General features: G+C 41.7%; 1 protein-coding gene across 3 annotated transcripts in view; it reads left to right on the forward strand.

Annotated features, from left to right (window-relative positions):
• The window catches only part of HSPA4 (heat shock protein family A (Hsp70) member 4), a 48,483-nt gene extending 40,268 nt beyond the window's left edge, over window positions 1-8,215 (forward strand). For all 3 annotated transcript variants that reach the window (XM_043587764.1, XM_043587785.1, XM_043587774.1), the window contains 5 exons: window positions 860-985; window positions 1,703-1,810; window positions 4,357-4,476; window positions 5,635-5,796; window positions 6,010-8,215. In XM_043587764.1, the coding sequence (XP_043443699.1) occupies window positions 860-985; window positions 1,703-1,810; window positions 4,357-4,476; window positions 5,635-5,796; window positions 6,010-6,213 (720 nt within the window). In that variant the 3' untranslated portion in view covers window positions 6,214-8,215. The remainder of the gene's footprint in view (window positions 1-859; window positions 986-1,702; window positions 1,811-4,356; window positions 4,477-5,634; window positions 5,797-6,009) is intronic.
• The last annotated feature ends 3,138 nt before the right edge of the window (window positions 8,216-11,353 follow it).

An 11,353-nucleotide genomic window follows, 5' to 3' on the forward strand; every position in this document is an offset into this window, starting at 1 on the left:
TGGGAGCTTGGCATGTTTGATGAGGTGGGTCATGGAAGTTGATGGTAGTAGAACTCAAAGCATCAGTGGTAGTGCTATTTTGTTCATTAGTTCCTTTCCCTACTGCTAGTCAATACTGAACTCTTGTTATGGTGAGTGATGCAAGGTTTGGGACCCTGCAGCACAAATTATTGAATTGAATTGTCTGCTGTTAGTTTTTTTTTTTTTTTTTTTTAAATATCGTGTATCCCTTGGATCTTAGGTTTGTTTTATAGAATTATAGCATTTACACTGTGTGAATGATTTGATGTTTTTCTTTGGTATTGTGTAGTAATACTGCAGAGTATACCACCTTGTGACATTGAGCTGATAGTTTCTTAAAGTTCACTTGTCTTAAATTCTCTTCCTTATTTTTGCTTTTGAGTTTCTAAATATTGATAATTTCTATTTTTTATTATAAAAAAAATTTTTTTTAACTTTTACTCAGTTTTGAGAGATAAGAATGTGAGCAGGTTAAGGGCAGAGAGGGAGAAGGAGACACAATCTGAATGAAGCAGGTTCCAGACTCCGAACTGTCAGCACAGAGCCCGACACAGGGCTCGAACTCAGGAGCTGGGAGATCATGACCTGAGCTGAAGTCAGATGCTTAACTGACTGAGCCACCCAGGCGCCCCTATTCTTTTTCTAAGCACACCTACAAAACTCAGAGTTGATCTTCATAATTTATTGAGGACTCATATTTCCACTTCTCATTCATGGATGATTTGCAGAGCTAAGAGGATTTGGGGAAGAAGGATTCTCTCCTTGTAGGACGACATTAGTTAACATTTAAGAGGACCTAGTCTCAGCTGTCTGAATATCTAATGTGTACTGTTCTCAGGGTAAGATGATCATGCAGGATAAACTGGAGAAAGAGAGGAATGATGCCAAGAATGCTGTGGAAGAGTACGTGTACGAGATGAGGGACAAGCTTAGCGGCGAGTATGAGAAGTTTGTGAGTGAAGCTGTAAGTATGTGCCTGCCTATTCCATGTTTTCTGGGAGTGGCCTCAGCTGTATTAGGTAGAAAGGGAGCTGGCATCTGTAGGTATATGTTCAAATGATTAAAATGTGCTTTTCTGGGGGAAAAGTGTTGTATTTTTTTAGTGCAATGATTCCCAAAGGCTAGTCTTCATCATTTTTTTTTGTTTTTGTTTTTGTTGCATCACTTTTTGATACATTTGCATGCTATTATTTACCTTGTATTTAAAAAAAATCAGCTCATTTTTCTTTGAGGCTTACTGTTATTTTATTTCACTTTTAAAAAATTGAGGTGTAATTGATACATAAACATTGTGTTAGTTTCAGGAGTACAACATAGTGACATGTGCAAACCTGAAATGATGACCATAAGTCTAGTTAAAACATCTGTCACTACACATAGTTACAAAAGTTTTTTTAAGATTTTATTTTTTTATAGCTTACATATTTTCAAATGCTTTTTGTATTTCTGAAAATTTCAAACATCCAAATGTGTCCAAATTTTTAAACCTATCCCTTACGTACCAGAGAGAATTATAAAACTGTCTGCAGGTAACAAGTAAAATAATACTGCCAGTCTTGTCTGTGTCTCCCTACTCCCCCCATATTTTAGAGGGAATTCAGATGCTGTAGTCTGTGCTTCTGACTTCACTGGCCAGTTGACTAATTTTTGTCATCACTAATTATATTTTATTCATCTTTAGGATCGTAACAGTTTTACCTTGAAATTAGAAGATACTGAAAACTGGTTGTATGAGGATGGAGAAGACCAGCCAAAGCAAGTTTATGTTGATAAATTGGCAGAATTAAAAGTAAGTGATTTTGGGAGGGCTGGGGAGAGAGAGACAGAGACAGACAGACAGACACCCAGGTGCTCCAGAGCATGCGACTCTTGATCTTGGGAGTTGTGAGTTCATCCCCCATGTTGGACCTAGTGCTTCCTTTTTTTTTCTTTCATTTTTAAATTTAAAAAAAAAAAAAAAAATTTTTTTTTAGCATTCATTTTTGAGGGACAAAGTATGAGTGGGGGAGGGGCAGAGAGAGAGAGGGAGATACAGACTCTGCAGCAGGCTCCAGGCCCTGAGCTGTCAGCACAGATATCGATGCGGGGCTTAAAGTCAAGAACCATGAGATAGTGACCTGAGCCGAAGTTGGATGCCTAACCGACTGAGCCACCTAGGTGCCCCCATTATCTTTGTTTTAGAACCTTGTAGTAACAAAATTATTTTTCTGAAAATGGAGTTTAGCCTTAAAATGTTTCACTGAAGGAGATTGCATTCTTGATACAGAGGTGGAAAACCTAGCAAAACCTGTCCTAAAGGCAACTGTAATGCAATTGGGGGAGGGTTGTTATGTAACTTTTTTTTTTTTTTAAGTTTTATTTGTATTTATTTTGAGAGAGAGAGAGCGCAAGTTGGATGGGGGGACAGAGAGAAAGAGGGAGAGAGAGAATCTTAAGGAGGCCCCATGCTGCCAGCACAGAGTCCGATGTGGGGCTTGAACTCATGAAGCTGCGAGATCATGATTTGAGCTGAAACCAAGAATCGGATGCTTAACCGACTGAGCCACCCGGGAGCCCCATATAGCTTTGATTTTCAGTAAAGCAAAAACATCTGGTTTTGTATTAAAGAATCTGATCATTAAACTTTAGGGTTGAAAGCACAAAAAAATGAAGGGGCTGAAAAAGTTCAGTTGGGAGAATGTTAGGGTGAAGATCTAAAGGCCCTTGGATCATTCCTGGTACACTGAATGTTTTAGTGCATATCCAGGGTCATTGCCTTTTCTGTGAGTTAAGGGCTGCAAATGAATGAAGTGACTGTGTTTGAATAAAACTTTATTTAAAAAAAAAATAACAAAAAATGATCTAAGGTTGAGGCCTTTGTTTGCAAAAGGATGCAAATGCACAAGAAGAACTTTTCACCTTTCTGTGGAATACTTTGTTGTCAAACTGGGCCATTGTGACTCCTTTCTGAAATGGAATTGCTCAAGGACCGTGCCTTCAAATTTCCTGTCATTCTGGAAGGATACTAAGAGCTTCCAGAGAGATCCTTCAGATTGAGTTTTTTGTTTTAGTTTTTATTATGGGCGATGTTCAAACGCAGTAAAGTAGAACAGTAGTTTCAACTTTTATCAGTTGATGACCAATTTTGTTTCATTTTTGCTCCCTTCCACTCCTAGGTATTTGATGAAAGTCTTTTGTGTTGTATTTAATCTGAAAATATTTCAGTATGTATTTAAAAGAAAATGCAACATTAAACTATATATCATTATTACATTAAAAAATTCTTTCGTATCCCCCCCTACCACCCTCATCCCCCTTTTTAATGTTTATTTAGTTTGAGAGAGAGTGAGCAGGGTAGGGGGAGAGAGGGAGAGGGAGACAGAGACTCCTAAGCAGGTTCCATCCTGGCAGTGCAGAGCCTGACGTGGGGGCTTGAACTCAAAAACTGTGAGATCATGACCTTAGCCGAAACCAAGAGTCAGATGCTTAACTGGCGGAGCCGCTCAGGCTCCCCTTTATTTTTTTATTTTTTAATTAAAAAATTTTTTTAAATGTTTATTTTTGAGAGGGGGTGGGTAGGGGAGGGACAGAGAGAGAGGGAGACACAGAATACGAATCAGGCTCCAGGCTCTGGGCTGTCAGCACAGAGCCCAATGTGGGGCTCAAACCCACAAACTCTGGGACCATAATCTGAGCCGAAGTCGGATGCTTAACCAACTGAGCCACCCAGGCGCTCCTTTAATACCACTTTAATGTTACTGTGTATTTAGTTTTCAAGTTCCAGTTGTTTTATAAAGTATTTTTTAGTTAGTTTGACTCAGGAACCCCATAAGGACCATACATGCTCCTTTGTCTCCTCAATCTGTGTAGTTCTCTTTCTGCCCCCTTAGTTATTAAACACAAAACAAGACAAAAAAACTAGAAAATCTGATCTAGTTTTTTTTGTTTGTTTTTGTGCTTATTACTGTCTAATTTACTTCTGTGGTGTTTATTGCCATCTAATAAATTCATGGTTAGGACTAGAGACTTCAGATTTAATTTACAAACTGTTTTTTTGGCACATGTGCTTCATACTTAGGATTGTGTACCACTATCGGGAGGCACCTATTTTTGGGTTGTCTCCCCACTGTGTTTTGAAAATTAGGACTCCAGTGACAAGTTGAACTGTGGCTCCACATGGAACCAGTATAGAGGTATATTCTCATATTTAGCCTAAGGATATATTTCACTGGGCTGGGGAGCATTATTGGGCTTTTTATATATAGCACATGGAAATGAAATGTATTCCATAGTAGATCTCGGTAATAGTAGAGACAATACTACTTTGATAGTTTAAGCATTCTTTCATCTGTTAAGAATCTAGGTCACCCTATTAAGATGCGATTCCAGGAATCTGAAGAAAGACCAAAATTATTTGAAGAACTAGGGAAACAAATCCAACAGTATATGAAAGTAATCAGCTCTTTCAAAAACAAGGTATCTATTTTTTTGTTGTTGTTGTTCCTTTCCCTACTTTTACTTTGGTAGAGTTAAGTTTTGAGGCATAACAGCTCTTTTCTTTTCTTTTCTTTTCTTTTCTTTTCTTTTCTTTTCTTTTCTTTTCTTTTCTTTTCTTCGTTTCAACTATTGTTCAATAATACTGCTCGGTTTTTTGTTTTGTTTTTTGGATGTTAGTGTAATGTGTATGATATTTTATTGACTCTTACTAAGAACGCTGTGATTTGCTGCTCTGTTTTAACAGGTAGAATCTGGAAGTGAGCAGTATTGTTCAGTTTCCTTTTCTTGTTCTGAAATGCTTATCATTTACTTAATCTGCTCTATCCTGGTCTTTCTGAGAACGATTAGACATACAGTTTGGTTCGATATGGAAAATTTTTTAAATGTTTATTTTTGAGAGAGAGACACAGAGTGCAGGTGTGAGAGGGGCAGAGAGAGACAGACACAGAATCCGAAGCAGGCTCCTGGCTTTGAGCTGTCAGCACAGAGCCTGATGTAGGGCTTGAACTCATAAAAGGTTAGATCATGACTTGAGCCGAAGTCGGACACTTAACCAACTGAGCTACCCAGGCACCCCTCCCAAATTATTATTGAAGGGGCTGGGGTTTGGCCTGACGTCTGGCCCCACAAAGTATGGGTTCTTAACCACTCACTATAGTCCAGGTTCTTGATGGTCTGTCAGTGTAAGAAGCTTTGAGTGATAAATTGGGCTTATTTATTGAAAAAGAATTTGCTTCTGAAAGGTCTCCTTTATAAAATTGTTTTTGTTATTGTTCTGGTTCCTCACTAGTATGCCTAAACTTCAGTTCTCCTATCTAATGGCCTGTAATGTCATGTTTGTGAAATTATCTTCATAAGATTGTGTGTCAGGCCTGTGCTTTTTATGCTGTTGAAGTCTTTTAATTGCTATCTTATGTGTATATTTGGCCCTTAAGTCTGTTTCCTTAGTATTTTAAAAATTGGGGTTACTCTTTCTTGAAATTTTTTTTAAGGAATTGAATTTCTATTGAGATTGTGAGGCTAAATGTGCTTCATTTTTGAAAAGCCTGTAACTTTCTGAAAGATGGCAGACAACTGGATATTTGGGTGGGTAGAGTATCATCCTTTGACCCTTGTCTGGTTGTCTCCTGGTTGCAGGAGGACCAGTATGACCATTTGGATGCTGCAGACATGATGAAGGTGGAGAAAAGCACAAATGAAGCCATGGAGTGGATGAATAACAAACTGAATCTGCAGAACAAGCAGAGTCTGACCGTGGATCCAGTTGTCAAGGCAAGAGAGATTGAAGCTAAAATTAAGGTAATTTATAGCCTTGATATTTAATTATCTTTTCTTGTCAGCCTTGTTATTAATTGTTAACAATCCTTAAAGTGACACTTAGCTGGGAACTTCGTTACTACATCTTAGTTTCTGGCTTCTGGTTGGGAGACGGTGGGCTTGGGTTCATTTGAGTGGGTCACGTCAAATTTGTTATTTTGTAAGAACCCACGATTTTCTCTTCTGTCGTTCTAGGAGCTGATGAGTATCTGTAGCCCTATAATTTCAAAGCCCAAACCCAAAGTGGAACCTCCAAAAGAGGAGCAAAAAAATGCAGAGCAGAATGGACCAGTGGATGGACAAGGAGACAGCCCAGGCCCTCAGGCTGCCGAGCAGGGTACAGACACAGCTGTGCCTTCGGATTCAGACAAGAAGCTTCCTGAAATGGACATTGATTGATTCCAACAATTGTTTATATTAAAACAGACTATTATAAAGCTTTAAGTTGTCAACTTTGTTCTAAATATCAACTAGAGCAATCAAATACTGGAGATTTCTTAGTCAGTTTTTAGGGGATTTTGGGGGAGGGGATATAGGTAATGTATGGAGCATTTTGACTTCTAAATAGTTAGATACAGAAATTAAGTGCATTGTATCTTTTTCATAATGGTACTATTTAGAAGCCCAGTTAGTCTTACTTACCGAGCTTCTGCTTCACTCCTTTTATGTTTAATCATGCTTACACAAAGATAAGTTTGTTTTGGAAGGCTGAGCTATAGCAAAAGCTCTAACTACCTGTCAAGCAGACTTTTCATTGTGACCTGTGTGGCAGGAACTCTGGAAACTGTGCTTCAGAAATCTGTTGGAGAGATTGCCATGAAGGCTCCCTGCCTGGTGTGGGGATGGGGCTGGGGTCCCCCTCTTTCTGAGGGCTAGAGCATGGCATGGCATGGGTTAATTAACATAGCAGAACATGAGAAGTGTGCTCTCTGAGCTCCTTCCCTGCTGCTTCACTCCACTGGGACACCTCCCCCTCCCCCTCCCCCCGCCCCCAGGAGAGGAGCTCCTCTTACAAATGCTTGTGCTGCTCTTGGGGAAATGGACCCCTTCACCTGCAGCAAGTGGATAACTGAGGATTTTGGACCTGGAAGCTCTTCCTGAGAAAGATATTCCTGAAAGTACATTCACTATAATGCCCCAAGCATCAAGTCTAAATCATTTTCTCGTTGGGAAGTTAGAATTGGATAGATGTATTGTTGGATATAGGCATGGTAAATTGAACTGAGGAATTGATTCTTGTTAATTATGGTGTAAAGATTTGTATCCTGGCCTGCTCATTCAGGTGAGAGATGTTCTGTGTAAATTTGAAGTATAGCTTGAAGTCCTAGGACAAGAGTTAAAAGTGCTTTTTAGCTCATTCACAGTCACTGTGTGTTAAGTGTTAATACCTGCCACGAACCTGCCAATTTATGTGTTAAACAGCTGACAGATCATACAAAAAAACCCCTAAGATACACTGGATTGTACTGGGTGAGTCTGAAATTAGTGTTAAGTGCGGTGCCTGATTTCACCATCACCGCATTCTTTCTGTGCGGCCAATGTCAGGTGCACCAAAGCATTCCCTGTGACTGCCCTATAGGGCAGTGTTGATAGGGAAGCATTTGGAAACTCCAAGGGAAGCCTGTATTAGAGGCTACAGCTGGTACCTGCCTTAGAAGCTATATTATAAGCTTCATCGGTTACATTTTGGATCTTTGTAATTGTTATCTGTGTGACAGAGTGCCTCTCTGTTAATTTTGGCCTATGCTGTTAGAAATAAGATGCTTTGCCTATTTAGAATGAGTTTCTGTCCCTGTCTGCACTAAAAACTTTCAGAGTGTTATAAGTTTCTGAAGTGCTCTAGAGAAACAGTGCATAGAGGAGGAAGGTGGAAGTGTATTTATGTTGGTGTGTAAGCACACATGGAAGCCTCTGGCACCAGGACTTGGCCCTGTTCTTAGAGTGTCCTCTATTCATTCTCTACCCGTCATGCTTTGAGTTCCAGCTGGCCTGCGCTGAGGCCAATAGCTAACTTTGGCTTGCTGGCTGCAGGATTAAGCCAATTCTTATGCAACTGACTCGTCCTTTAATGGCCATTTCTTCTAAAAAACCTTTTTGTGTGGGGGAGGGTGCGGGTGTTGGGATGGGGGTAAAACTGAAGTTTAAAGTTTAAACTAGAAATAAGATGATGTGGTCTGCTTGCTCTCTGTTTAGACAGGCCTTAAAACCAATTGGATTAACTTGGAGGCCAGGCCAGAGAGTGTATGGTAATTGAGGACTTGTTTGCAGACAAGCATTTATCCAGGTTGCATTATCCAAATTGGTTTGTTAAAGCTCCGGGTCACGTTCTTACACTAAGAGAAACATTAAATAAACAGACAAGTTTAGGAAAAATTAATAAAAGAAACCTGTCTTACACTCAGAGGAATGGTTTCCTTAATTTCCTAATGAAAGGTGTGTGTGTGTGTGTGTGCACGCGCACGTGTGTACATTTGTGTGTATGTGTATTTTCAATAAAAACTCCAGTGGTAGGAGTCCTCGTAACTAAATTCTACTTGTTAACATTGGCCAGAGACCCCATCTGAAGAACAATTGAGGCACAGTGTACTGAGTGGCAAGAAGTTACTCTATTTCTGTACTCCTTTTCTCCCATGTTGAGTCTTGGCCCAGTTCTCTGGTATGTGGGGATCCATCCCTTGTGTTCTCCTTCCTTTGAGGGTTTGGACAAGAGCAGAAGGTGGGTTATGGCCCCGTGGAGGACTGATGCCCTCACCTTTAGTTAACGCTGTGGCCTGGAGTGTGAGAGTGTAACCCTTGCCACCATTGGATGTATAGTGTGTGTGAGTACACAGATGTGTGTGTGTGTGAATGTGGGGTGGTAATGAGTGTGGAAAGGGGATGAAGCCATCTGAAAAGCCCGGACTACAAGGTGGGGGGGTGGGAGGCCTCACTTCCAGAGTCTTGCTCTGGTTGTGTTAGGAGGAGCTGACCTGCCACAGCCTACCAGTAGGGCCTGTGTCAGCCCCCTTCAGCAGGTGTGTCTGAGGTCAGACTTCAGGACTTCAGCAGAGGTCCGCTTTCCCATGGGTCTCTTGACCTTGGGAAAGGAGTAGGCACGTGATGAAGTGAGTGGGAAGCCTGGAACCAGCTAGCGGTCATCAGAGCAACAGAGGTGTTGGGGTCATGTGGAAAGAGTAACAGTCCTGTGTACCCAGGAGAGGAACAAGTGCCCTGCATGTCACTGAGGAAGAGTGGGTTGGAGGTGAAGCCAAAGCTAGCGTGAAGGTTATGCAGTGTGGCAGCTTCAGCTCAGCGTGAACTTAAAAAGCTCCCACCGCATTGGTGAGGATTCTTGCAGAGGCATTAGATCAGTGGCCTTTGAGAATTTTTTAAGCATCTGAAGCATTTTCACAGAGCTGTTGGAGGTGGCGGGGTTGAGCAATTAGGGGGATCTAGTGTGGAGCACTGGGGGCTATTTAGATCTTTTAGCCTGAGAGTGACAGTGTTTTAGGGATGGTCAACTGTGCAGAATGAGATGGGCCTGGGAGAGGTTGGAGCTAGTGGGACTTTAAACATGACGCATGTTTGGGGTGCCTGGGTGACTCAGTCTGGTAAGCGTCTGACTCTTGATCTCAGCTCAGGTCTTAATCTCAGGGTCCTGAGTTCAAGCGCTGCATTGGGCTCTGCACTGGATGTGAAGCCTATTTAAAAAAAAAAAATCCATGTTTGAAGGAAGGAGTCAAATGAGAAATGGGAAATGGTAGGTCCTAGTACTGAAGAAACAGGAAAGATTGGAAAGTAAGATGGAACTCTGATGTTAGAAGCTGGAAATGTATTTAAGCTTTGTGGCATAATCACATGGCAAAACAATGCAGGTTTCAGGGGCTTCAGGTTTTGTTGATCCGGCTTTTAATGATATGCTTCTCTGTACATTTGATACATTTCAATCATTACTTTTAAAAGTGGCTTTAACAATATTGTATTTTTAAGAATTTTTTAATGTTTATTTTTGAGAAAGAGAGAAAGTGAACGGGGAGGGGCAGAGAGAGAGAGGGAGTACACAATCCAAAGCAGGCTCCAGGCTCTGCACAGAGCCTGACTTGGGGCTCGAACTCACAAAATGTGAGATCATGACCTGAGCCGAAGTCGGATGCTTAACTGACTGAGCCACCTAGTGCCCTCAGAATATTCTATTTTTACTTGAGAAATGTAGGTTATAGAATATGCACACAGCTTCCCATGTTTGAAAAGAACATGAAATGTGTTTGCATAAAATGAGATGGATGTTTCAAAATGAAACAGTTTCTTTCCAAGGTAGAATTGTGGGTGGCTGCTGTTTGTCAGTGTTTGCTTGTTTATATTTTCTAAGATTGGTGTAATGAGCATTTTGGAATTTTGTGATGTTGAGAAAAATTTTAAAGGAATGACTCCACGCTTTCGAACCTAGAGTAGCAGATGTATGTGGTGGAGAAGTGGAGCTTCAAGTCTGTTGGAGTCAGTGGAGATGCTGGTGTCAGTCTGGGGCTTGGGGCGCGTTCTTGGTTTAGGGAATGAAGGCTTGTGTCAGGGAGAGCAATTGGGAGCTCGGGAGGAAACCACCTGCCAGAGGAGAGTGAGGGTGCCTGAGGCAGGCTAGGGAGGAGAGGGGAGTTTGAAAAGTGAGAGGTGGCTATGGCCAGCAGGGTTGGATGCTGTTGGGGGTACTTCCAAAGCGTGGGAGCCAGGCTTCAGGGGCATGCAGTGAGGTTGCAGGTGGAGAGTATTTGGAAGCGTGGCCTACTTGGAATGACATCAGATTGGAGACGACGGAGATGGGGCAGCATCCTGGGTCCACTGTTGGGTGCAAGTGGGGCCTCTTCCCTCCACTTTTCTGCAGATCATGGCTGTCTTGGTGTGGCCAGTGCATTCCTTCTGTGGTGCTTCTCCTTTGCTTCTGACTGGAGCAGACTGGGACATGACCATCAGTGCCTTTGTCCTCTGTGAGCTGGTCACTGCTATCTGGAGTAGGTGTCATATGTGGAGAAGTGAAGGAGGGAACTTCGTTAGCAGGCTTGGAGGCAAAATGGAAACATGGCCATGCTGTCTGTGGGAGGAGTAACTATTGGAGGAGAAAGGATGGAGTAAATTTCTGAGGGCTCAGGGAAGGGGAGCCCTCAGAGGACTGGGAAAGACAGACTGCTTTCCAGATTTGTCCAACAGCCATGGGCAAGTGCCAGGCTAATCCTGACCCTGTCATTCCACTTTTGGCACCTGCTAGAAGGATAGAGAAGGAAAATGGGCGGGTATGTACTTCCAAGTCCTCGGTGGGATTTCCTAGGATCAAGCACAACAAGCAGAAAAATTAAGGATATATAGCGTTGTGTTTGGACATTTTTACTGGATGTGTTGGGATTTATATTCTCCAAAGTCCAGGTGTGCTGTTGGATATGGAGTCCTGGATCAATGGAGGGAGAGAGAGCACCTAAAATCCTTTTCTTACCACAAGTTAGCCGGCCTGTACTCACTACTTCCGTCGTTTTTTTCTACTTGCACTTGAAAATTTTAAATAAATCGGTCTATT

This window comes from Prionailurus bengalensis, chromosome A1 (genome assembly GCF_016509475.1).
Source record: "Prionailurus bengalensis isolate Pbe53 chromosome A1, Fcat_Pben_1.1_paternal_pri, whole genome shotgun sequence".
Lineage (NCBI taxonomy): Eukaryota > Metazoa > Chordata > Mammalia > Carnivora > Felidae > Prionailurus > Prionailurus bengalensis.